Source organism: Aspergillus nomiae, assembly GCF_001204775.2.
Source record: "Aspergillus nomiae NRRL 13137 chromosome Unknown contig00032, whole genome shotgun sequence".
Lineage (NCBI taxonomy): Eukaryota > Fungi > Ascomycota > Eurotiomycetes > Eurotiales > Aspergillaceae > Aspergillus > Aspergillus nomiae.
The window spans coordinates 1-24,851 of NW_015378087.1; the positions used below are offsets into that span (position 1 = coordinate 1).

The following is a 24,851-nucleotide window of genomic DNA, read 5'->3' on the forward strand; positions in this document are numbered from 1 at the left end:
GGCTGGGGCTCCTGCGGAGTAGGAGTAGGAGTAGGCTCAGGCTCAGGCTCGGGTTCAGGCTTAGGCTCAGGCTCAGGCTCAGTTTGTTCATAGCTATCGTGCGCAAAACTTCCCGATTTAAAGCTGGGGCCACCGGGGATAGAAATGGTTGTACCATCGCTTGCATCAGATCCAGATGAAAGGCTGGAGCCGCCATTTTGGCTGGGACCTTCATGGTAGTCGGAAGATGCGTATGAGTCGCTTTTGTATGAGGGTCCGCCGGGGATGGAAAAATCCCAGTTAGATCCAGCCTCAGACTCGCTGTTGATCTGTCTCGCGACAATGTTCTGGTCCTAATCTTCGTCAGTATATTGCACGGATGTAGTAGATAGGGCACACGTAGTCTCCATACCGCAGCAACAGGCACGGAAACAACTGAGGCAGGTCCGGCAGCCAACAGGAGGACCAGGAGGGCCGAAAGGCTCTTCGCGTCGTACATTGTTGCGAGAATGGTAGTGACCGTAAGACTTTGGAGGGAATGTCAAATAGCCAAGGTATAGAAAATGCTTCTCGAATGAGTGGATTCAGTCAATGATTGGAGGCTTGATAGAAGTGAAGGAATGCGTCGATGAGAAGTAAGAACGAAGGAATGTGGACGAGTTTTATAGACTTCTGGGAATATCATCTTAATACGTAGATAGGGTTTGTTCTCAAGGGCCCATGCACCCTTTCTAGGGCATAACTGTCCTAGAAACAAGGCCCAGGGGGCTGCCAACGCAGGTTCAAAGCTTAGGCCAAGGGGCAAAGAAGGCAAGAAAATAAAAATAAAAACGAAAGACCTAGGGTCCTGCAGGTAACTGTAAAGCGATACTGCTGAGACACTAAACATATTCAAGTGCTTCAAGCAATTAGCAGAATACGAGAGAACCACTGGGGTGACAGTAAGGGATGCAAGGAGATAAGATGGGGATCTAGATCTGAGATTTGACGCAGGTCCATGCAAGGAGCCACAAGCCTATTGGCGCTAACCCAGTCAATATGAACAAGACCAGTATTGTCTCAATTGATAAAGGAGGTTCATTGGGTAGGGTACACAGGTTCCTCGGTGTAAAGTAGTTTGTATCTGATCCCAAAAAGTAGCAAAGAAACTAAAGTAATACATCATCCCAAATCGTCACTCATGATATCCATAGATAAAGCAGAAAGGGCGCCTCTCCTGTATATGAAAGATAAATAAATCCAACTGGTAATGTATGCACCAAATCCATAGTGTAAACCATACTGTCGCTGTGTAAAGTATCCAAAAGTTTTTTAGACCCCACCCAGGTTTGATATACCAAATGCAGTACCAAAGTTCGTGCTATTTTTGAATTTCAGCTCTGGCTCCTGGCTAGCGCGGCTTGCAGCTTCAACCTCGACCTCCAGGGTCTTGGACTCTGCAGAGTACCCCAGGGCCTGCTTTGCTTGATCAAGGAGCTTCTGGTCTAGTTCCTTAAGGAAACCACTGTCGTGCTCTTCATCGTTTAGTAGGGATAGAGGGCCTTTCAAGGCTGGATCGTCAGGTAGATCGGAGAAGTACGAGTCGGAGTTTTCTGCGGGTTGCCGAGGTGCCGCTAGAGCAAGGGCTTCACCCTCCTTCGAACGCCCTTCGCTTGGAGAAGGCTGCTCAATTTCCACATCGGCATCGGCATCGCCGTCAATAACGACCATTGGAGTGTGTCCGGCATCCCTTGTTAACCTTCTCTCTAATGACCCCAACTCCGAAAGCCTTAACTTCAAACTATTTCGGCGATCTAGGGTCTTTTCAGATACTGAAGCCGGGGACGCCTCCTGAGGCGAAGGTGACGGAGGTGTCATTACGCGGGCGACAATTTCTGGAGGCAACGCAGATGATTTGAGCGTAATGCCATCAAGTTTGCTGTCGAGCTTCTCAATCGGTACTGATACACTGGTGATTGCAGAATCGGCTGCGCGGGCTCGAGGCGACAAAGCGGCGTCAAGAGAGAACCCTGGGATGGACAAGACTCCCCTTTGTTCCGGGTTCTGACTGTGGCTATCTGACTTCTCTATTTCGGGGAATACTCTTGTGGGTCGACTTCCGGGGCTAGAACCCTCCCACACTTGAGCGCCACAGTGTTGGAAATTCTCTTCGGACAAGCTTGCCGGAGGCTGTGGGTCGAAAGGGTATTTAAACGTTAAGATAGATTTTGATGAAGAATCGGTTGAAGCTCTTGTGGAAGTAATTGCATGTCCATGACTCTTGAGGAGCGATTCGAGCTCGGCAATCCTCAATCTCAGCAGTTCCCGTTCTTTCTCCCATAAGAGCCTTTCTTCTGCAAAGAGTAATCTTTCATTCTCAAAACCAGCGCGTTGACGAACAAGGAGCGACTGTGCCTGCTCCATGTAGCTTGCACTCAAGGCCGAAGCGTCCCGCTTGGTGGTCAATGTCCCTGGATGATGGACGGCATGGGCGTTCGGTACCGACTGGGTACGACGAATGGGAGTGGCAGTTGGTGAGAAGCGCACTTCCTTGTAGACGCTGCCGTGGCCGTTTGGGACCTTCGCAGCAATTGATGATTTCATGATTGTGGTCAAGGTAGCCAAGTCTGTCGAGTAAGACAGTTCAAGGGATTGGATTCGATTGAGTTCTTGAAGTGGACGAACCCTCCTATAAAGGGATGATTAGGGAGGGGATTTCGGGGAAAGAAATGCGGTGCTGAACCAAAGACCAAAAAAGGAAAAAAAAAGATCGGGTACTTGATGACCATTAGCTACATACTTCACACATGAATTGACAGTCATGAAACAGTAACTGATGTTTGTTGGTGGAGATTTCCCCAGGATGCGACGAATGGAACCAGGGAATCCACCAGGGACAACCTACAGGAGTGGCGAAAAGCAAACGATCAGTGCTAGGTGTTTCCAATCGCGGAAAAACAGCTAATTCACCGACTAATGGGGTATCAACGACGACGCCTGAAGCAGCCCTGCAAGAAAGCGCATGTGGAAGGATAGTTGGGATTTGGTAAATGTAAAGTGGTGTGGGCTTTGCAGCGACTAGGCGACCAAAGGCGGGAGAACAAGTGGACGATGCGCCTGACTTTGCTGGGTTCACAAGCATGCAACAACCTGGTGTTGTTACCTGAGGTATTAACGAAGCGGGTCTCTTGGACCGAAATTTAAGGCCTTCAGGCAAATGAATTAGACTTATTTCATGCCAGCCCAACAAAGTAGTACTAGAGGGTGTTCATGATTGGCCCACATGCGGGGAAAATGCCACTTATCGGGAGGACTTACTAGTACTTGCGTACTAATAGTAGTGCTGTACGCCGAGAGAAATATCCTGTGGCTGGGTTGGAACCTCGCCCTCAGTTGCAAGTGAAACGAAGTGGTTTGGGTCAGGGTTTGCGTCCGGAATACGACGTAGATATATGTACAAGTACTCCTCCGTACCCAGGACGTCTAAAAGCAACAATGACGTTGCGCGAATAATAAAGTGAGATTATTTGCTCGACGGATGAGGCCTCAGGCCGATCACGAGGGGGGCCATGACGTTATTTTACTGCTGTCACCCCCAATGCCTCTCCACGCTATCTCGACCGCTGCCTGTCTTTCAACTTCCTAATGCGGGTGCCACCGGAAGATCTCATGAATCTCTTCTCCAATGTCTCATGCTCCACTCCGACTGGTGCGTGCAGGTGAACTTCTGAATGATCAAAGTTCCACCGAGTGGCGGGCATCATGCAGAATTCCCGATCCAGCAATTCCGGAATCTTGTGACAGCGAGTAGGAAGTCAGCTTGGCTGCTCCTGTTCGTTGTAGTCGCCGTTCCTCTTACTAGTAGTATCACTGTAGCATTCTTGTGCGAGCTGCTTTGAATGCATCTTACAGGCCCCGCTGCTTTATGGTCAGGGTCAAGTCACAGTGCAAAAAGCGGCCCTGATCTAGTCCCAAGTCAGTACTAGTACTACTAGTAGTATCCATGTCTGGCTCCATCCACGGTCGGGTCACGGGTATTGAAATTGCTTGGTCCTGTACCCCTTGGCCCTTCCACTTTCCATTCGCTGTAGAGCCAATCAGCAAGGTCGCATTATTGGGGTTCTCTCATGAAAGCCTCAAATGATTAATCAATTATAATGTCAACCTTACTCGATCGATCCTATCGATCTCTTCTACTGATATTTGTCTCTTGGAAAGCTCTTCTACTTCTCCTGGTCGTCTCCAGTCCCGGTCCTGCGTATGACACCTCGACCGCCCTATTGGCGCTGGGCCGTAATGCAGCTAATACAGACCGCCATGGACTGTTGACGCCAGTATTGGGCTTGCTTGCCACTAATTTAACCCGATGGGACGCTATCTATTTTACAGAAATCGCTCGTCGAGGCTGCCTGTTTGAGCAAGAATGGGCATTCAATCTAGGGTTTGCAAGTCTCATCAGAACCTTTGTTGATGGTGAGGATACTTGCCCCCGGAGAGCTGAGACCGACTAACTATATGTCAGTTCTCCGACGCACAGTCGGCATTAGCCACGCGTTTATAGAGAGTATCATTGGCATTACCGTAGCTCATGCAGCTCATGGCATGTCGGTTTTTGTGCTGTACAGTCTGGCACGTGCTGTGTTTCCGGGAAGGAAGGGCCGCAACCTTGCATTTATCGCCGCGTGTTTACACATCTTGTCGCCTGCTGGGCTATTTCTATCGGCTCCTTATGGCGAGAGTACCCACGCTTTCTTGAGCTTCATAGGTTCCCTCTTATTTGTACTGAGCTTTAGTCATTCGGGGGCTTCCACAGGTCACCATGATGCCTTAATCCCGCTATCTGGTATCTTGTATGGATTAGCAACGGCAGCGCGCAGCAATGGTCTTTTAAATGGCATGGCACTCTTTGAAGAAGCCGTAAGGCTCCTGTACTCAATGACTAAGGGGATCACCTTGGCTAAAACCCGTCGGCTAATCGCTGTTGGTATGGCTGGGATATTCACAGGCCTTGGCTTTGTGGTGCCGCAATATATTGCTTACGAGCAGTTCTGCGTGAATCACAAGGACCCAAGGGCATGGTGTCGTAGCACGATTCCTAGCATCTATAGCTTCGTTCAAGACCATTACTGGTATGTGTGCTTTTCGGTAGTTACCATGTCTATGCTAATGCTAGTAGGAACAATGGTTTTCTTCGGTATTGGACTCTGTCCAATGTCCCCCTGTTCGCTTTAGCTGGCCCAATGCTAGCAGTCATGACATACTCTGCTTTTTGGACACTCAGCGTGGGATCGGATGGACAGCAAAGTTCCTCCAACATGCCCAAAATGCAAATTCACTCTGAGGCACGATTAACTGGTCGTCTATTACGTAGTCTAGCAGCTCCCCAGATAACCCTAGCCATCCTGACTTTTCTGAAACACCATGTCCAAATAATCACACGCATGTCCTCAGGTTATCCAGTGTGGTATCTCTGGCTAGCCCATGCTCTAGTTGAGGGGCACTCGTTAGCATCATCGGAGAAAGCGGACGCACACCGGGGCAAGAAAGAGGCCCGGATCATGAATCAGTATCGGTACGCACGCATGACGGTCTTTTACATGATAGTCTATGCCCTTGTTCAAGGAGCCCTTTTCGCTTCTTTCTTGCCCCCAGCCTGAGAAATTTCCTTACGAGCAACAAATGCAATACAATTACCTCACCAAGCATAAAATCTTTAACTGTTTATAGTTAGTTTGACTAGCTAACCCTGTAAAGTTGCTACATATTGTCAGCAGTAAGCCATGGGAGACGGTAGGTAAACAATTAATCAACTTAGCTGATCTTGTTAACCAATCTAGAAGCCATTGGACTTAAATGGCTGGAGATCGGTGGTGCCTAGCATACTGATCACAGGAATCACCTGCCGCATGTCCACCTCCACGGCCGATGTCGCAACCATGCACTATGATCATCTGAACAATGGAAGTCTATTATTATACCGAAATCTGCAAGACATGCTATGTATGGAACCCTTTTTTAAACACAATCCTTGCGCCCGAAACCATGATTTCCATGCCAAGCTCATCTGACCTGAAAACTCCCGCTAATGATCCTGACCGATGAAGGGACTCCGAGATATGATTAATATGGTGGGTGGAGAATGATGAACAGAGAGACGTATTTATCTCCGCATCAATTTCGAAAAACGTCATGGTGCATCGACCACCAATCCAAGGGAATGATACTTTCCCCACCCTCGAAACTCCCAAGTGAAACCCCAGAAAGTCCCCTGAAGCGGAGAGTGCGACTAGGTATAATGCACCGAAACCCCGATAATGAACCCCATCGAAAAGGCGACAAATGAGACAAAAAAAAAGAAAAAAGAGAGAAGAATCACAGGCTAAAGAAATGCCCGCCCCTGCGACCCCCTCCTCCCCATCTGAATCTTCCTCTTGGCGTCGTCCATAACATGCCGATGAATAGACGGCAGCGCGAAAAACTGCATCTCCTTCCTCATGGCTCCAAACTTCGTCGCCAGATACCAAACTCCCCTAGCCGACAACTCCCTGCCCCCAACAGCCGCCGACGGGAAATAAAACCTCGGATCAAGGTAAAACACAACGCTGCTCCAATTGGGCAGCTTCTCGCTCAGGATCTTCCCGGCGCGCTCATACTCCTTCAACGTCCGCTTCGGCACGCCCGTCTGCGAATGCACAAAGAAGAAGATTTCAAAGCCGACGCTGCGAATGCGCCTGCGCGCCGTCTCACTAAGCGTATCCAGGAACGCACCCAGCCGGTCCAGACTAAACGCATTGAGAAAGAAGAGCGTATTATGCGAATACAAGAAGTCTTCGACTTCATCGTGGATTTGCCGATTCACGGAGAGCAGGCTGCGGACCTTGCCGTTCTCGCCTACCCAGCTGGGACACATTGATAGAGCGCGGTAACGGCCTCGCGCTGTGAAGGCGTTTCCGCGGTCATTGACCACGATCAGCGGCCTGTCCATGTACTCGTTCGGTACGTCGAGGGCGTATTCATAGATCATCAGACGGATTTCAAGTGGTAAGCGGAGGATGGGAGATTGTGATATTTGTGCCATTTTCTGTTTCTTTGCGCGAGCGCCTGGCTCGATTGTTGCTTGCGAGTCGTATATACTAGATAAGACGTTGTGATAAAGCCGTCCAAGTATAGAGGTTATTGCCTTATCGAAGGAGACGTGATGTAAGACGGTATATAAGCTCCAAACGCCATACGGTATAATGTCATCATCGACCGATCCGTACTACTCTAAGCCATAAGTAGCTCCGGATGGCCTCACGTATAGCAATATAGATAGCAAAGGACTAAAAAAAAAAAAAAAGAACCAAGATTGACAACAAAAAGGTGTCAGGTGAGTGCCACAACTTGGCGTCAGAATCAGGTCATGCCAAGTAAAACAATGTGCTGTTCATAACACACGACTTAAGACAAGACGAGGCAAGCAATTATAAAAAAAGAAAAAGGAGAGAGGTGAAAAAATCTCCAAGAAGCCGAGGGAGGTTATAGTATCACACCACTTATCGGTCAGCTCACCCCCATTCATTCATGCGCATCGTTCCCGATTCCGAGAAAAGGATCTTTTCCACGACGAAAATCGGTCCGAACCAACCGGCTTCAGGGGACGATCAAAGTTTATTTTGCGAAAGAAAAAAAAAAAAAAAACGTGAAAATCTTTTCTTTTGGGAACGTTAGTTGCCACCGGGGTCTTGGTTATTCAATAGGAGCTAGGGGTGAAGAAGCTCTATTGTATGTATGCTATAGATGAATGGGATTTGTTGAAACGCGCTAAGGAGCTCGATGCTTAGGTCGTTGGCTGTCTGGGTACTACGAACTATATATTGTTGTCTGATTATGTAGACGTCATAGTTCATTTATCTCGTGTCAACTTGTTTCTTATCTCTTATTGCTATTAAGGTCAGGTTTGCCACATGGTAAACCGGTATATGAAGGTAGATTTCCAACAATCACAGGGCTATGACTTGATAGATATTGAAAATGCCGAAATAAGTAGTAACCGCAGTAAATACAAATCATTTGTCTTTTCTTTGCTCTTTCTAAATGGGGAAGCTCATGCGCGTCTATAAACGCCTAGGGACCATGCGGCTCGGAGAACCGCCAATCCCCAGGCCATTCCAATGCTGTCGCGAAGCACATTCAACTTGCTTCCAGTCACTTCTCTCCAGCCAACCGGAACTTCCGCCACTGGAATTCCTGAGAATTCAGCTAGCATGAGCATTTCCACGTCGAAAATCCACCCCTCCGAGTGCATATACGGGATGATGTAAGGCAGTGATGTTCGGGAGAATAATTTAAAGCCGCATTGGGTATCTTTGATGGTAGCCGTCTTGGCAGGCGTTAAAAGCCATAAGATCAAGTGAAAAGAGTGCATCAAGAAATTGCGTAACTTCGACCGCTGCATAACATGTCAATATTAATCCGGATGCCGCGACAGGGGTTGGAGCGCGGAATTGACAGAGTAGTTCCGAAGGGCAATTATCTCACCTTGACAACGGCTTCACTCCCAACCATATGCGCTCGGGAGCCCACTGCGACACCGCGACCCTCAGCGTCCTCGATGTCCTGACAAGCAGTGACAAGTTTCCCAAGATCCTGGAAATCACTAGCCCCGTCGGCGTCGGCAAAGACCACATATTGGCCCCGTACGTGTCTCATGCCGTGGGTGACTGCACCTCCTTTTCCTCGGTTCTCAGACAGCGTCACAACTCGAATTGTCCCAGGGGGTATGTGAACTCCCTCTTGAGTGCCCGGGGTCCAAGGACCCGCATAACCTTTGGGGTGCAGCGAAAGTTGATGGTCTCGGGCAAAGCTAAGCGCCATCTCTTCAGTTTTATCCGAAGACCCATCAGATACAATGATTATCTCCCAGCCCTTCTCGTTTCCAGGACCATTCGCCGCATGGCCGTTCACATGCCCATTGGCCGGTTTCCGCTGTCGAGTTGTCTTTCCCTCTGCGGCAATACCGTTTTCATTAGTACTATTGCGTAGCGTTCCATATGACCGCTCTAAGTAGTTGACAGCTTCTTCCAACATGCCTCCAAGCCGTTTCTCCTCGTTGTAGGCCGGTATCACCACGGACATAAAAAGGTCGGCTTTTTCTATTCCTGATTGTTCGGGTGTCTGATTCGAGCGCTTGGACAGGGAATCTTGCCAGCAAGGTAATTGCTGGGGTTCCGTGATTGATCCATCCTTCGAAAGTGTTCGGTATTTCTTCTCTTCTGGAAACGGTTCTCGGGGTACAGGGGCAACGAAAAAGAGGGCTATGTAGGCCTGCATACGCGTGCGAAGAAAAAAAGGGCCGATTAGTCAATGTTCATAAATAGCTCTAGGGAATGTTTGTATCGCATAGAAAAAGCATTGTCAAGAAAGTAGGGTAATAGGACAGATGGCACTTACGAGGACGAAAGCTCCGAGGAGAGTTGCGATAAGCGCAGTAAAAAGAATGGATGGAGGAACATTGGACAGAAGCTCGGCGCATTGAGCGCAAACCTCAGTCCACGGTTCTTGTGGCATGGTAAAGTCGATCAATTGTGGAAACTGAAGATCTGTTATATGGTGCAAGTATACTAGTAGTATGAGCTCAAGCGCTCAACTGAACAGGGACAATCCGGACTTGGCCAGCCATGCGACACGGAGCCTGTCTTGGAGAGAGAAGTATCATAAAGATCGGAGAGAATGATCGAGGAAGAGCATCATGGACGGGAAGTTGAGATGAATGAGAAGACGATGTGAGGGGGAAAGCAAGCGGGCATATCTCCGACACGTTCCTGTCGCCAGCTTGTCCTTTTGGTGTTAGTGGATTCTGCGGCGCGGGTATTCATTGGAGGATTTAGACGGTTTGGCGGCGGATGTTCGTAAGGCACTCCACAGTGTTTAGCGTCCCACGATTCTTGCGATATCAACAACGTAAGCCTTTCTGGAATACTGACTGACTAGTTGTTGTTGGTGAAGTCGTCTGGTAAATAAGGTCCATTGTGACCAGTACAATTGCAATGGTTGAGGAACCGCAGATGGTACAGAGCCAAGTTCTGTCAAACATTCCATACCAAGCTTATCAACGAAGGTTGTGCACCATTACAGTGGGCGAAAGCTGCGCCTGGGCGCATATTTACAGGCTTCGGTAGAAGCAGCTATAGGCTAGCAACATGTCTTATTTGACCATACACGAAGAAACCAGAGCACGCGTTTTAACGGGGCTTGGAAGTAGCCGCGGGAGATATCTATCACTAACTTCCCCTGTTTTTGTATTCATTTCATCGTTTGGCGGCAAGTCGAGGAGTATCTGGTCTGATTTTTCGTTGAATTATAGCCCATACACGTCGAGACTGTGATGGTAGGCAGTAGAGAAAGTGAGAAGAAAGTAATGATCTCATGAGTTCGATAAACGCAAACGACATTTGTCAAATTTTAGATATACTGCGACTCCCAAAATGGCACAACTGTATGGGAGAGTTTGCGCGTTTGTGAATGAAGAGCCACTCAGGACATGGTAGCCAGACATGAAGTACGCTTCCTATTAATAAGGCTCCGAGTCTCGTCAGGTCTGATGGTTAGACGGAGTCCTTGCTCATTGACCAGAGCTGGCGGCCTTTGAACTTTCCACTACAAACCTAGACTTTGCCGTTTAAATGAAGGCAAGCCGTTCGCCGACCAAGACTAACGGCTCGGGTATCCTACTGACGTAGTATGCAACACACTGTCATCATTAAAGGTGATGTGCACGTATTTCTACTGGCTTTGAAACCAGCCTAGGAGTCATTGATAGCATGCTCTGCTTGAAAAATGGTGGCGAGTCCGATGCAGGTTAGGGGCACACAAGAGAGGGCAGAAGAGGCGGTGTCCACGCAAGGGAAGGCAACTATCCAGATCCCTATTCTTTACACCCGATAACCTTCATTAATTCAGGCGATAAAGTGTATGCCCAGAGAGAAAAATGATTTCTATTCGTCCTTGATGCCGGTAGGCCGGGGATAGGCGAGGCTCGGTTGATTTGGCAGGCAATGACCCATTCACTTGACATCTAACGGTCGTATTTGCTGGCATCCGAGCACCACGAACTATGCGCTGAGACATACGAGTAAGCTGACGCAATATCGGCAAGACTCTTAGTGTGAAAAGACAGACAGGTTGCTCTGTTCAAGACAACGTGGCGGGTTAGGTGTAACTTGCAACTTTTATATCTAGACGAGCATGACAGACAGTTTTCAGAATTGACTCATAGCAAGAACTTCTGACTACTGCGTATTAATACCCACAAGAGGCTCGAGGCTCACGCGCGTTGATGTTTGCTGGAGCCAGGAATGCAAGTTGATGCGGACAAGTGGTGCGAGTAGCCCGAGCTGGCCAATCAGGGGACCCTTGGCAATCGGCAGGCGATTCAGGCTGTCAGGCAACTTTTGAATGCTGGACTACAATTCCCGAGTATCGGTAACTTTTCAGAGCACAGCCTTCTTGACAATTCACTATTAATAGCACGGAGTCGGATCGCGTTGCAATGGTTGGTGGATTATTAAACAATGAGAAAATTTGTGATGGAAGTCACTAAAGAATATCATCGTTGGGTATTGGTGTTTCAATTGTCGGTGAACATCATGATCATTGTCAGATCCACGAGGATAGATTGCAGAATTGGCATGGATCGGGAAGTGCGTCATAGAGCGGCATCATGGGCGCGCCACATAAAATGTGGCGCTGCCACTGGCTGGAGCGGTTCTGTTCGATTCTCTTCACGTCCTAGATCACCTATCGGTATATCTCGTAGATTAGAATTGATCTTCAATGCAGTACCCAGATTAGTTACCGTACACTGAAAACACAAAAATGAAATAAAAGGTCTGTTCTTTTTTCCCCTCGTTATCCAGGGATAAACCGGTAAGCAACAAACACAAATACTCTGGAAGGCAACTGAAAGGCGGGCTGACTACCCGGAAGTGGCTTTTGCATGGGTTGCTTTGACTTGGAATATCAGGCATTATTAAGTAAAGTATAACCCCAGCCAGCTTCGGACGATTTCCTGCTGCCCCTCTCCGCCTTCAACCTCTCTCTTCAACACCATGTTTGTCACTTTTTGCCTCATATCTTAACTGTTCCTCTTTTTCGCTCTTTGAGTCACGTCGCGATATTCCTATAGGTGTGGGTTTTCTTCGTGTGTCAATGCTCCGCGTCCCGATCTAATTTATTCGTTTATCTACTAGGCAGATGGAAGATGAAGCTAGTTGCCTAACCCATAATATTCCCTCCCTCTTTCCTTCATAAGTAACCTCTTTGTCCCAGGTAAGCTTTTGGATATTTTCTTTGTGCCATATTTAGACCCACTTTTTTGTTATATCTCTCTTCTGCAACGTGCGCCAGAGCCTCCAACATATCAACATAGATTGTGCACAACTCCGGAGGCTCTGTGACAACGGATCAACTCTGTCTAATCTTGTCTGTCTTTCCTTGTGTCAAGCAAGCTTAGTTCATTCTTACGCAACTAATATACTCTAATGCACCCTTGGTAAATAAACAATTCCATCTCATTTTTTAAAACATCCTGTTTCTCTGGAATCTGATATTTTCTGGAACTTCGGAGTTAAGCCGCTAACGGGACCAGATAACAATATTGTCTATGCTTCTACCAACTACAATGAGCGACGATAATGTTGATCGGGAAACCTTTCCTTTACGATTCCGAGATCCTGTAAAAGACCAGAATCTGGGTTCTCCCGAAGCTGGAATAGAGACAGACTTTCCTAAGTGAGTAATTCACCCATCATTAGGTGGCCTCTGTTAAATGACGTGTCGAGGCCACCAGCGGCTCACCGGTCATTGCAGCAAGTTATTGACCTTTCACGCAGGAAGCCAGTTGTACCAGTAGTATCGGATGCTGGGTCCCCAGCAGGGTCATCTTCGACCAATCAGGCGCGCCACTCCACCAGTTCTTCCCTTTTGAAGAGACTTGAGTCTAGTGGTGATGTCCCGAATGGTTATATTGCGGATGGTCTAAGTGATCCTGATAGCGAATGGGCATCTCCGAATAAGAGGCGTTGTCAGTCACGGCACAGCAGACGGGGGCCATCCAGCGCGTCTCCCGATCGCCCAATCCGCAGGCCAATAACTGAAAATCCACTGGCAAAGGTCCAAGTCAACGGAACCGATACTCACTTTCGTAGTGCTTCTACCAATTCGCCCGTGGATCTCAGTGGGGAATTTCCACAGACACACCACCAAAGAGACTCCAACCAGATTTTGAATGAAAGCCCACATATATCGCATGCGAACCTTACACAGGGCGCTATGGCTTCCGTGCCTGTATCAAACGAATCTAGAGAGGGTTTGAGCCATGAACAGAAGATGGTTGGAGGGCACTCTGCGGTAGCTGGAGGTATTGAATCAACTGGGATCACCTTACAGCCAGAAACTCATCCTATAACAGAAGATCAATTAGCCAATGAGGTTCGAGGAATCTACGCCGGGCTCGTCATGGTGGAGAAGAAGTGTATCGACATCGTCAAACAGCAATTTGTACAGGAAAGCGAGCTGTCCCATCAGCAATGGCAAGCCTTGATCGCCTTACACCGAACCTTACTCCAAGAGCATCACGACTTTTTCATGGCCTCGCAACATCCGTCGGCCAACCTAGCTTTGAGAAAATCATCGGAAAAGTACAATGTGCCAGCTCGTATGTGGCGCTACGGAATCCAGACGTTTCTAGAATTGTTACATCGCCGACTTCCTGATTCCCTCGAACACATGCTGACGTTCATTTATCTGGCTTACTCAATGTTGACACTGCTGTTAGAGACCGTCCCAGCATTTGAAGAAACCTGGATTGAGTGCCTTGGAGACTTGTCAAGATATGGCGTTGTTATTGAAGAACGTGGCTTGCTGGATCATGAGATCTGGGTTGGAATCGCAAGATATTGGTACAACAAGGCAGTAGATAAGAACCCTGATGTCGGCAGGATCCAACACCATCTCGGAGTTCTAGCTCGGCCCGATATTGTCCAGCAGCTATTTTACTACACGAAATCCCTGGTCTGTGTGCGCCCATTCCCACGCACCAGGGTAAGTATCCTGCGCTTCTTTAGCCCGCTCTTGCAAGGCCCTAGAGTGATCGGCTACCCCCATGTCACGACCGCCTTTGTGTCCGCCCATGGTTACCTTTTTACGCAAGCTACTGCAGTGCATTTCATTAAATCATCGGATGAGTTTTTGTCCTCCTTGGAAAAGTATATTCCCCGCGTGGGCGTGACTTTCAGAATGCAGGGAGTTTACCTCACTTCTTCTAATTTTGCGGCGATGCTAGAATACAGTAATAGTGACTCTCTCCTATGCGCTGAATTTCACCAAGTGGCTACAGAGCAGGCCAAGTCATCTGAAGGCCTCTCTACTGCCGAGGACCCCGTCAGAAGCGCTCATGAGGCGGTGGCTAGTTTTCTTACCCTTGGGGCTCAACAAGATCCCTCCCAGCTGGCTTATGGGTCTAGCCTTGCTTTTGAGACGTTCTCCGTTATGCTTGAACACGTTAACAACATGAATCTATTTCCCGCACTCCATACCTCTCTGGCATTTCTATGGTGTCTGTCACATACCGCGACCGGTATGAAATGTGTTGAAGCCGTAGTTCCTTGGAACAGAATTGTCATCTTCCTCAATATGATCATTCAACCGAGCTTTCTTCAAAGACTGGTTCAGGGTTGGTTGACCTCACTGGACGAATTTGACTTCAATTTGATCGAGGGGGCCGAATTCCCTATTTCTAATGAAACGAGTTGGCTTCCGGAAGACTTCCTCATTCGTGGCCAGATCTGGAGCCAGATTTATTATCCTTCGTCGTTCTTTGAGAATTGCCCTTCCGACGAGGATGGGCGGAATGTCGAACGAGAGTCCCTGAGTATCTCTAGGATGTACCGGTGTCTCTGGTTGGGTGTGCGGCTAGCGAAGGTATGTGCACGTGGACAAGCGAGAGTGTGGATGCTGGTGCTGACATCTTTCAGTTCAATCGTTGGATAACGTACGACCCTGCTTCGCGACAGTTCACTGTGACGCCATTTGCTCTGGAACTCGAGACAGCTCTGAAATCCGAGACAATCTCCGAACTCGAGAAGATGGTGGAAACAAAACCCGGTAGTGCTCTTTACCTGGTAAGGCATAGGTTTCAGTTGCCTGGCCTACAAGACGGCGTGCCGTGTCCTCCATCAACAGGTTAGAATACATAATCCAAACATAGACAATGTTATGACAGTTCTGGCCGAATCTCCTGTATCTTTTTTAGTCCTGCCTATGTGGCCTAGACAATAGTTATCTCAGCTAGAGCATTGCAAAGAAACAAAGTGCGTAGAAACCCAATTCGCCATTGGCTTTCTGACAGCACCGGTTTTCTACGACGGATAACTCGCTTCATCATGATGCAGTTTGAGATTTCCTGACAGTGTTCTCTTCGAGGACCTATGGGCTGTGGGTTGTATAATGGTAACCGGGAGAAAGTAGGAATACGATGTGGGCGAGAAACAAGGATCTTGATTGGCCTTAATTCAAGGCAGAGTTCTATCACGCCATCAAGACAGAATTGAAGCAATAGACCATTACCGGCGCTTATACCCTTGTGTCCGGGTGACAGTGACAGTATAAGTTTGATGTATTGTCCAATGTTGTGGTTCACCATAGCTTGAATCACCCCAAAACCTTTATATAATTTTATCCGTCAAGGCCTATCAGATATTATCATGTCTGTCGCAAAAGAACTTGAAGTGGCCAATGCTGAATACGCTGTGTCCTTCAGCAAAGGCCACCTGCAGATCCCTCCGAAACGGTAAGCACATAGTCTTTTCACTAATGTATCACCTGTGGTGGTCTATCAATAGCGCAAGTTCAAGGCCTGATAGAGTCAATCCGGCATCGTAGGAAGGTGGCCATCGTGGCATGTATGGACGCCCGTTTAGGTAGGTATTCAAAATCTCTTGCAGCACTTATACAACATTCGTGATTCACTGACTGTGATCAAGATCCGGCTCGCGCCCTTGGCCTTGAGGAGGGCGATGCCCATGTGATTCGAAATGCCGGTGGTCGCGCAGCAGATGCTTTGCGAAGTATCATCATCTCCCAGCAGTTGCTAGGCACCCGAGAGATTGTTATTATTCATCATGTATGTGAGATCTCATAGTACTCGTGGAAGGAGAAGGTTGGGTTGAAAGAGTATTAGACTGACTAATATCTTGGATCACTCTAGACTGACTGTGGGATGCTCACATTTACCGATGAGGTGATCCGCGGCAAAATCAGATCGGATCTTAGTCAAAATGCTGATCATATTTCTTTCTTGCCCTTTGGTGATCTCAAACAAAGTGTGTTTGATGATATCAAGGTGCTGAGAGAGAGCCCTCTGGTCTTGGATGTTCCTATCACGGGGTTTCTGTACGAAGTTGAAACGGGAAAGATTGTCAGGGTCGAGGATAATTTGTGATAGCAGACAGTTTTTCCCTATGTGGCTTGAATTAACCACTACTCTGGCTTTATTACAATCAAGTATCATTACATCTCCACTGAGCCAAGTTAGCCGACCTACTACTGATTTGGATTCTCAGTGGCCCTTTGCTATCTTGAAAAAAGACACCATCTTATACGAGATGATCACGAGTGACAGTGGGTTAGGCCAGTCATATCAAGTGTTTCAACTTTGAAATCTCCCGACCCTTCGTTGCATTGGTCTGGAACAAAGCTGGCCACCCATAGTTGCTACAGAGTCGCATACACTCACCATGCTGTGCGAGGCCGCTTTCTTGTTTTGCTCTCAACCTACGAATTATTCTTGCGACTAGTCTCATTATTTGTCAAGTACATGCCGCGGTTCTCGTTACACCAACACTCACTAATCACACAAGGATGTCACCTAGTATGGGAGGCCACCTCCAGGCTCTTTGTCTCCTTACTTTTTGAATATTTTGCTAACAGTGTAATATACAGCACTGGTGTTTCCGATAGTGAAATTGATACCCCTGGAGCGGGATATCTATATTATTGATACCCATTCGCAACCCCTGTCAGCCTTTACATGTGCGTTCATGGTGTAGTGCTTGAGGCTCAAATCTGCAAATTCAGACGCTCTACACCACTGGTTATCGGCATCAAGGGAACGAAACAATATTTGTAAGGTAGATACACAGCCTTCCTGGTCAGAACGATGCAAGCACGACACGGCCAATGCTGTCCAATAAAGAAGGCCCAAACTAGTACCACGATGAGTGTCTGCTCAGCCGCATATTGTGCTCTGAGGTTAGGGATCCAACAGGTCTCTACAACCAATGATGACTGAAATACGAATCATGGGATCCTCAGACCGCTGAGACTTATGCAGAGTCCGACATGGGTGAAGTGACTTCTTTTACGTGGTGGCTCCGCGAAGACACTGCCTAACCACGGTGGAACCCAGAGACAGATTACCCTTTACTTCTTCCTAGCACTGTCGATCCGTGACTTTGGACAGCCCTCCATGATATAGTAGCGCTTGATCAGAATGTATTATCCTCAGCGAGCTATAATGTATTCTTTACAGGTATCAGTGCTTCTCTTTCCTCTGCTGACTCTTGTTTATGGTGAGTACTCAAGTTGCTTAGCGCAACTACAGCTCGTACTGTACAAACGGACCCTCTCGTGCAGTCGGAATACTCTCTGCTTACTCACTCAAAAACAAGGTATCGAGATCATCCAACCAGCACGAGGCGATCGACTGAACGCCATGGACGGCCTCACAGTGAGGTGGACGTACAACTCCTCACACGATCCTTTGGAGGCCGATTTCCAGATTGGACAGGACGGACACAATATTGTCCCACATGCGATAGTTAAACTTAACATCAGTTCTATTGGGTTTCAGGCTGAGGATGTTACAGGCCTTCTGGGTCCGTCTGCATTCGTGAGGATATGGAACGCCGACTGGATAGACATCTCGAGGGTTAAGGAACTCGCCAAAGTCACTGGCTTCACACTTACCACCTTAACTACCATTGTGAATATGACATCGTCGGTGCCCCGTACTCCTACTACCAGACCTGGAACCGCGACTGGCACCTCAGTCTCAAATGGCTCCCTGTCGACCACAGAACCGCCCAAGACGACGGTGACGCTGACAGCCATTCCCGATCCTATGCTGGAGGAAAGCAGTCAGGGATTGTCCACAAGTGCGAAGGCAGGGATTGGAGTCGGTGTGTCCGTTGGGGCAATCATGGTTATCGCAGCCGCTGCCTTTCTTTTCGTGAGGAACCGCAGGAAGCAGGGAACTAGTGAGGATGTTCGACATGAGCTACCATCTGAGCTACCTGGTACACCCACTCCAAAGAAAGCAGTAGTCCTGTCTGAACCCGCAGAGCTCCAGTCAACATCAACCACAAAGCATGAATCTTATGAACTGCCTGTATAATGGCGGCGGTGTGTAGTGTGAAGCTTCGACATGCCTCTACCAAGCGAGGCATCACTGGAGCGATGCAAGCATTCTGTTCCGTTGGGGTTAGTGAAAATGGATGTCATCATCCTACTTCCATTTCAAAGATGTCAACATTGAGGAAACCTGTGGAGGGTTACGCTACTTTTAAAGTATACTTGAAATAGTGCACTACACAGCGGTGTAGTACATTACAAGTGAATGGGAACGCTCTTCCTGCTCATACTTATATTTTTCAATCTTGATTACATGCCTTCCAGTTTATATTTTCACTTGTATCGGCCACTGGTCAGAATCCGTAAATTCGCAGGAGTCTCTAGTTATTATGATTCAGACTGATCGAACAAAACCCTATAGTTATCTCAATGCATGTTATAAACTCATAGACATGATTAAATACATTTATCAATTAACAATGGCACCATAAAGCCCTAGTCTCACAGCACCTAGTAACCAGAGTTACCGTATCCAGAGCGCTCACTGGATCCGTACGAGCCACCCTGGTTCTTAGAACCGTAGGAGTCAGAAGATCCATAGCTGTCATTCTTCGAGCCGTAGTTGTTACCGGACCCGTAAGAGCTGCTATCGTTATCACGACGGCTGGAACCATACGAGTCGTTGTTGTCACGACGGCTAGAACCGTAGCTATCATTCTTAGAACCATAAGAGTTATCGTTATCATTGTCACGACGGCTGGAGCCGTAGCTGTCATTATTAGAACCATAAGAGTTATCGTTGTCGTTGTCACGACGGCTAGAGCCATAAGAGCCACTGGAAGAGCTGTGGTCCTTCTTGGAGCCGTAGGAATCACCAGAAGATCCGTAGGAGCTGCTCTTGTTGTCATTGTTGGAACCATATGAGCCACTGGAGGAGCCATAGCTGTCCTTCTTAGAATCATAAGAGTCATTCTTAGAGCCGTAGGAGTCGTTAGAAGAGCCGTAACTATCCTTCTTAGAACCATAAGAGGTATCGTTGTCGTTGTCACGGCGGCTAGAACCATAAGAACCACTAGAAGAGCTGTGGTCCTTCTTGGAACCATAGGAATCCCCAGAAGATCCGTAGGAGTCGTTGTCTTTGCGGTTGCTGGAACCGTAGTTGTCACTGTTGGAACCGTAAGAGCTCTGGTTGTCCTTCTTGGATCCGTAGGAATCACCAGAGGATCCGTAGGAGTCGTTGTCCTTGCGGTTGCTGGAACCGTAAGAATCGTTGGAAGAACCGTAATTGTCCCGGTTGGACGAGCCGTAGGAGCCGCTGCCGCTGTTTTTGTTACCGGAGGAGCCATAGCTGTCGTTGTCACGGCTGGAACCGTAGGAGTCATTTCCTCCAGAACGGCTGGAGGAGTTGTAGGAATCAGAGCCACCGTAGCCAGAGTTTCCTGAGCGGTTGGAGGACTATGTGATTGTTAGTGGGGTGTCGGTGTTATTTGGGTCAGGTAGTAGACATACACCGTACGAATCACTTCCTAGACCGGAGGACTGAGAGACGTTAGTGCTGAGAAGGCTTAATCGAAGTGTCAACAAGTGGGGTAGCCTACTCCGTAGGACTCATTGCCTTGGCGAGACTAGGAAGCATTAGCAACGCTTGAGAACAGGGGAGTAGTGAGCAATCAAAACGGGTAAGACCTACGCCATAGCTATCATTTCCACCAGAGCGGCTGGAGCTCTGAAAGGCAATTCCTGTCAGTGTCCGTCCTTACAATTGAAAGACGTGTGTGCAATGAACATACATAGTCGTTGTCACGGTTGTTGTAAGACATTGTTTATGACTTGTGTGGAGGGATTTTGGGAGAGGGAAAGAATTGGAATGCAATTGAGACGATGTCTGGATACTAATAGAGGAGGAATATCAAGGCAAGATAGAAACAGAGACAAGACAAAGCCATCAAGGCCAATATTTATATCGCGATCAGGGGGCATGAGGGGTAACTCCATGCCACTACCGGGCTTGCTCATCCAGGCAGCGATTTCCGGAGATCCCGTTCATAGGTTTCAGCTCGTGAGGGGCAGAAGGAAGGCGGCAATCACGCTATGAACCCATCCACAAATGAGCAGATGTGGAGTGGGCACGATCCCATCTCAGCAGATCGAACGGTGTGGCAAGTACGGCTGAGATGGACTACGATTGGCCTCTCTTGGCACGGGTCAGGGGTCTGGTCCCATCGCCAAATTAGTTGACCCAGAAGACAAGCCACAGCTGGCCCGATTGACTTTGCGTGATTTCATGGGGATTGTGGCGCAGCCCCCTTTAGGGTTCGATAGAGTCATAGACCTGCTTTCCACTCTGGGTTGCCTGCAGTAAACACGAACTTAACCTCTCTTTTATGCGAGATTGAGAAACTTTATCTCGGTGTCTGGCAAATTGCACCATCTCAGTTGCACTGACCCATTGCATTATGACACCATCTCTGTTCATCCCTCTGTTCCCCACTTGGTCGGTGGGAGGGAGCAAAGACCCAGACCTCCAGACCATCCAGACCCGGGAATAGCTCATCTGACTTTTGCCGACAGACCCATTCGCAACCATCAAAACACTAGCATTTGAGTTTCTTACGGATGCCTATGACCCCTCTTGTTCATTTCGCTTGCGGAGACTGTGCTCACGTCGTCTCTGACTGGCCCAGGTGCTATGACGTACAAATTCAATGACATTGGCCAGCTTTGAACAGGTGTATGCACAATACTACCTACCACTCGAATTGCATTTAGACCTGGTAAAGAGACTTGTGTATTGAAAAGGCTGCAATGGAATCTTTAGATCATTCGCAATTCTCGAGTAACTATGCGCGCCCTTATCTGATCAACTTGGCTATGACAACTTCAGCTCAATTGCTAAGTCTTGCGCTAATGAAAGCCAAGTTTTCATGGATAAGACGTCAATTTGGCAATCGAAAGTGAGCTGAGACATATGCAAGCGGACATAATCTTTCAACTTTCATCCATGTGGTTGATTCCTCGCGTGGATACCTGGTAGCGAACCCCACAGTCAGTTAAACTGCTATCTCAAGTCACCGCTCAGCCACACTTCCTGAAGAATCGCTTCAACTCACTCTGTTAACGTTTTAAACATGCTATTTAGGGTATTTATACCAAATATGGTTCGCTAGAGACCCCCGTGAGGAGCAGGATGCTGCTTACTCAGCTTACAAAAGCTCTAGAAAGACAATATTTCAACGTCTGAAATGTCTTTATATATGAATGTACTATCATAGTCTGGTATCTTAGTACTAAAAGGCACCTAGTGTATCCTGGATTGGATCTCGACTATGTTCTATCCCAAGACCTGGGCGCCCTTAAACCTCTAGATCAGGGCTGGTTCCAACTTGATATAAACCAAGTTGAATGGCATCAAAGCTCGGATATTCGCTACCTCAATGCTCGTATATTCCATGCAGCTAAATACCGATTTTTGGGTGACATTCTTGACTCGCTCTGTTAGTGGGGTTTTACTAAAGGGACAAGATTTTAAAAGCCGGAGAAATGAATTCCAAACATCGAACCTCCGTCCTAAGTTGTCACTGTCTACTTTGAGTATTTATATATGTTGGAAATTCTAAGATATTGAGCATGGCTAATCGCTGGTCACGTTATATCAACAACATTAAATACCAGCCCGCCAAGACTCGAGTACTATTTCCTCAACAATATCCACCAGTTTACAAGGATACGAATCCTATGATCTAGACCTGCACATAAGGGGGAAAAATTTAAGATGCAATGCTCATTAACGATGACACCATACATTATCAGGCAGTTCTATAGGGAAAAAAGCGACAATCATTCCCCAGTTATCTGCAAGTTCCCATACCATGGTGGGGTCAACGGTCGTATAGATAAAATTGCACAATCAATATGGGGATGGCATCATCAATGACAAGAAATACGATCATTCAGAACATTACATACAAAAGCCGCAGGATGAAGTTGGCATACATGTAAGGGGCTATGACTTGTCATACATTTCATTTGAAAAGGCCACCGCTTGGCGTTTGGGCAGCATTTGAACAAAACTTGCACATATGCCACGTAGAGCCATGAGCAACAAGGAAGAAGAGACCACGACTCGAAAAGCAGCAAAAACTGTTGAAGAGAAATATGCAGATGTCACATTACGCATTATCGAAGACCATGGTGATGAGTTCGGGCCCCTGAGTCCTGAAAAGGAGAACAAGTTACGCCGAAAGTTGTACTTGAATATTATGGTTTTGCTGTCTGCGATTAATATTGTACTGTTTGTGAGTATACCTGCGATTGATTCATAGATAATTCTAATGATTGACCTGTAGATTGACAAGTCTACACTTGGTTACGCAGCAATTCTTGGGCTTTTCGAAGAGACGGGCATTTCCAAAAAGCAGTACAATGATCTAAATACTGTGTTCTATATCGGTATGAGCTAATGCACTCACCTCTGCTATCCTGGAGCTATTTCTGATATTGACTCGAGGCTACCTTGCCACGCAATGGCCCGGACACTATCTAATGCAACGTCTCCCCTTCGGAAAGTTTGTCAGTGTCATCGTCTTTCTATGGGCAGCTGTTATCTTCCTTCATTGCGTAGCCACCAAGTTCGCCGGCCTGGTAGTCCTCCGACTTGCCTTGGTGCGGTTGAGGCGGTCATTGTACCCGCGATGGAGATGACTATCGGCATGTTCTTCAACCGTCAAGAACAATCATTTCTCCAGCCAATCCTCTGGGTAACTTGCCAAGGAGCCCCCATCGTGGCAGGTTTCATCGCATACGGTTTACTCTACAGTCATGGCGCAGTTCTTCCTTGGAAGCTTTTCATGATCGTCACCGGCGGAATTACCTTCTTTCTTTCTATCTGGGTTTGGTTCTGCTACCCGAGTAATCCAGCCGAAGCTCGGTTCCTGACTTTGGAAGAGAAAGTGCATGTTATCCGCCGAGTGCACGACTCCAGCCAGAGCTCGATCGAACAAAAGCAGTTCAAGAGATCTCAGTTCGTCGAAACCCTGCGCGACCCTGTATCCTGGCTCTTCGCACTGCAGGCTTTCACTTTGATGTACTCAAACAATCTCACCTATGGCCAACAGAACCTTCTCACAACTTCTCTCGGCGTTTCCCAACTGGGTTCGACACTCGTCGCTGTGGCAGGGGGTGGCTTCGGTGTCGTACTTTGTATCGTTGCCACCTTCGTATTAAAATGGTTTCCGAAATATCTGGCCATCCATGGGCTCTTCTGGTGTCTCCCTGCTATCGCTGGCGGAATCGGAATGGTGGCAATTTCCTGGGACAACAAACTCGCACTCTTAGCCTGTATGCTTCTCGCGGGACATACATACGGTATCACCTATATCATCGCACTCGGCTGGACGACGTCTTCAGCAGCTGGGTATACTAAGAAGCTCACACGCAATGTGATGTTCATGCTCGGCTACAGCGTTGGGAATCTCGTATCACCGCAGATCTGGGTACCCAGCGCTGCACCCAGATACTATGGTGCATGGGTATCCATGATAGTGATTAGTTGGGCGGGGACGCCCGCCATCTTATTTATCATTTGGTTTATTCTAGCGCGGCGAAACGAGGAACGAAGAAAGTGGATGGCGGAACTGAGTGATAGCGAGCGGGAGGAGGGCTGTGTGGAACAGCTGGATGAGAATGGGCAGATTATCCGAAGGAAAGTTGATCTTGCGATGCTGGACTTGACTGATTTGGAGAATAAATTCTTTATTTACCCTCTCTAAATCCTAGACAGACTATGAGGCTTGACATCACAATGAATATCAAGATGTATTGTTATCTTTGGGTCAGAAGTAGGAATCTGTGTGTAGGAGGGGGAGTTGGCGAGAAGAAGGCAATACACAGGCAATGGAAGAGAAGGGCAGAAAGGCGCTTCAAGGGACACAAGGGGTTTCGACGCGGTCAAGTCGGCCATAGAATGTATCAGTTGACCCGCTAGGCATCATGATAACATGCCTAGGATCATTACCACCACCGTCTGTCTCACAATTAAGCACCTGGGGGGGGGGGGGGTAGAACATGCTGACAAAAACACACCTTGTCAATCAACCTGTGCAACTCAAACAAGAAGCAGATGTCATGGAAATAAAGCCAGGCTAAGCTGTCAGTCGAATCGATACTGGGTATATTTCTTGATGCCGTCTACACAGCCCCTGATGTGCAGGACGTACCATATATTTCCAGAAAAAGAGGGAGACCGACCACAGACCGGCCTCAATTCAACAGAAACAACCCCGAGTCAGCCTCTCAAAACACGCTGTCTGAGTTGACTCATCACAATTAGTTGGGAAGCGCCCACCATATTGTCCCCATTTTCAGACGACGGCGATCTTGTCAGTCCGACTCTAACAAAGGCAAGGGGGCATTTTACGTGGCTTTCCTTCGTTGCCTTCCTCGTCACGCCCAGCCCATCGCCTATACCCATAATAGGGTTTTGTAGTCGTTTTGTGGTACACCAT

At 47.8% G+C, this 24,851-nt stretch overlaps 10 protein-coding genes across 10 annotated transcripts; 5 read left to right on the plus strand and 5 right to left on the minus strand.

Moving 5' to 3' along the window:
- Positions 1-2: 2 nt before the first annotated feature.
- On the minus strand, positions 3-478 carry ANOM_001840 (putative cell wall protein; the record flags this gene model as incomplete). Its single annotated transcript, XM_015547097.1, has 2 exons — positions 3-332; positions 392-478. Coding segments are annotated over 2 exons (417 nt in total), but the record flags the coding sequence as incomplete, so codon positions are not given.
- Positions 479-1,290: 812 nt separating this feature from the next.
- ANOM_001841 (uncharacterized protein) lies at positions 1,291-2,562 on the minus strand (the record flags this gene model as incomplete). The annotated part of the gene is made up of 1 exon (XM_015547098.1): positions 1,291-2,562. One exon carries the CDS (start codon positions 2,560-2,562, stop codon positions 1,291-1,293), a length of 1,272 nt encoding a protein of 423 aa, XP_015410316.1.
- Positions 2,563-4,115: 1,553 nt separating this feature from the next.
- ANOM_001842 (DUF409 domain protein) lies at positions 4,116-5,615 on the plus strand (the record flags this gene model as incomplete). Its single annotated transcript, XM_015547099.1, has 3 exons — positions 4,116-4,431; positions 4,481-5,087; positions 5,135-5,615. The coding sequence occupies 3 exons, from the start codon at positions 4,116-4,118 to the stop codon at positions 5,613-5,615; spliced, it is 1,404 nt and encodes a 467-aa protein (XP_015410317.1).
- A 722-nt stretch (positions 5,616-6,337) lies between these two features.
- Positions 6,338-7,036, minus strand: ANOM_001843 (uncharacterized protein; the record flags this gene model as incomplete). The annotated part of the gene is made up of 1 exon (XM_015547100.1): positions 6,338-7,036. One exon carries the CDS (start codon positions 7,034-7,036, stop codon positions 6,338-6,340), a length of 699 nt encoding a protein of 232 aa, XP_015410318.1.
- A 1,008-nt stretch (positions 7,037-8,044) lies between these two features.
- On the minus strand, positions 8,045-9,716 carry ANOM_001844 (dolichyl-phosphate beta-glucosyltransferase; the record flags this gene model as incomplete). The annotated part of the gene is made up of 3 exons (XM_015547101.1): positions 8,045-8,389; positions 8,479-9,264; positions 9,391-9,716. Coding segments are annotated over 3 exons (1,296 nt in total), but the record flags the coding sequence as incomplete, so codon positions are not given.
- A 2,870-nt stretch (positions 9,717-12,586) lies between these two features.
- ANOM_001845 (uncharacterized protein) lies at positions 12,587-15,225 on the plus strand (the record flags this gene model as incomplete). The annotated part of the gene is made up of 3 exons (XM_015547102.1): positions 12,587-12,729; positions 12,831-14,919; positions 14,973-15,225. Coding segments are annotated over 3 exons (2,436 nt in total), but the record flags the coding sequence as incomplete, so codon positions are not given.
- A 476-nt stretch (positions 15,226-15,701) lies between these two features.
- ANOM_001846 (beta-class carbonic anhydrase) lies at positions 15,702-16,438 on the plus strand (the record flags this gene model as incomplete). The annotated part of the gene is made up of 4 exons (XM_015547103.1): positions 15,702-15,787; positions 15,880-15,917; positions 15,981-16,120; positions 16,205-16,438. The coding sequence occupies 4 exons, from the start codon at positions 15,702-15,704 to the stop codon at positions 16,436-16,438; spliced, it is 498 nt and encodes a 165-aa protein (XP_015410313.1).
- A 1,272-nt stretch (positions 16,439-17,710) lies between these two features.
- On the plus strand, positions 17,711-18,391 carry ANOM_001847 (uncharacterized protein; the record flags this gene model as incomplete). Its single annotated transcript, XM_015547104.1, has 1 exon — positions 17,711-18,391. One exon carries the CDS (start codon positions 17,711-17,713, stop codon positions 18,389-18,391), a length of 681 nt encoding a protein of 226 aa, XP_015410314.1.
- A 467-nt stretch (positions 18,392-18,858) lies between these two features.
- Positions 18,859-20,168, minus strand: ANOM_001848 (stress protein DDR48; the record flags this gene model as incomplete). Its single annotated transcript, XM_015547105.1, has 5 exons — positions 18,859-19,803; positions 19,858-19,887; positions 19,947-19,973; positions 20,039-20,074; positions 20,139-20,168. 5 exons carry the CDS (start codon positions 20,166-20,168, stop codon positions 18,859-18,861), a joined length of 1,068 nt encoding a protein of 355 aa, XP_015410319.1.
- Positions 20,169-22,427: 2,259 nt separating this feature from the next.
- On the plus strand, positions 22,428-24,116 carry ANOM_001849 (uncharacterized protein; the record flags this gene model as incomplete). Its single annotated transcript, XM_015547106.1, has 4 exons — positions 22,428-22,643; positions 22,695-22,797; positions 22,856-22,913; positions 22,970-24,116. The coding sequence occupies 4 exons, from the start codon at positions 22,428-22,430 to the stop codon at positions 24,114-24,116; spliced, it is 1,524 nt and encodes a 507-aa protein (XP_015410320.1).
- Positions 24,117-24,851: the final 735 nt, after the last annotated feature.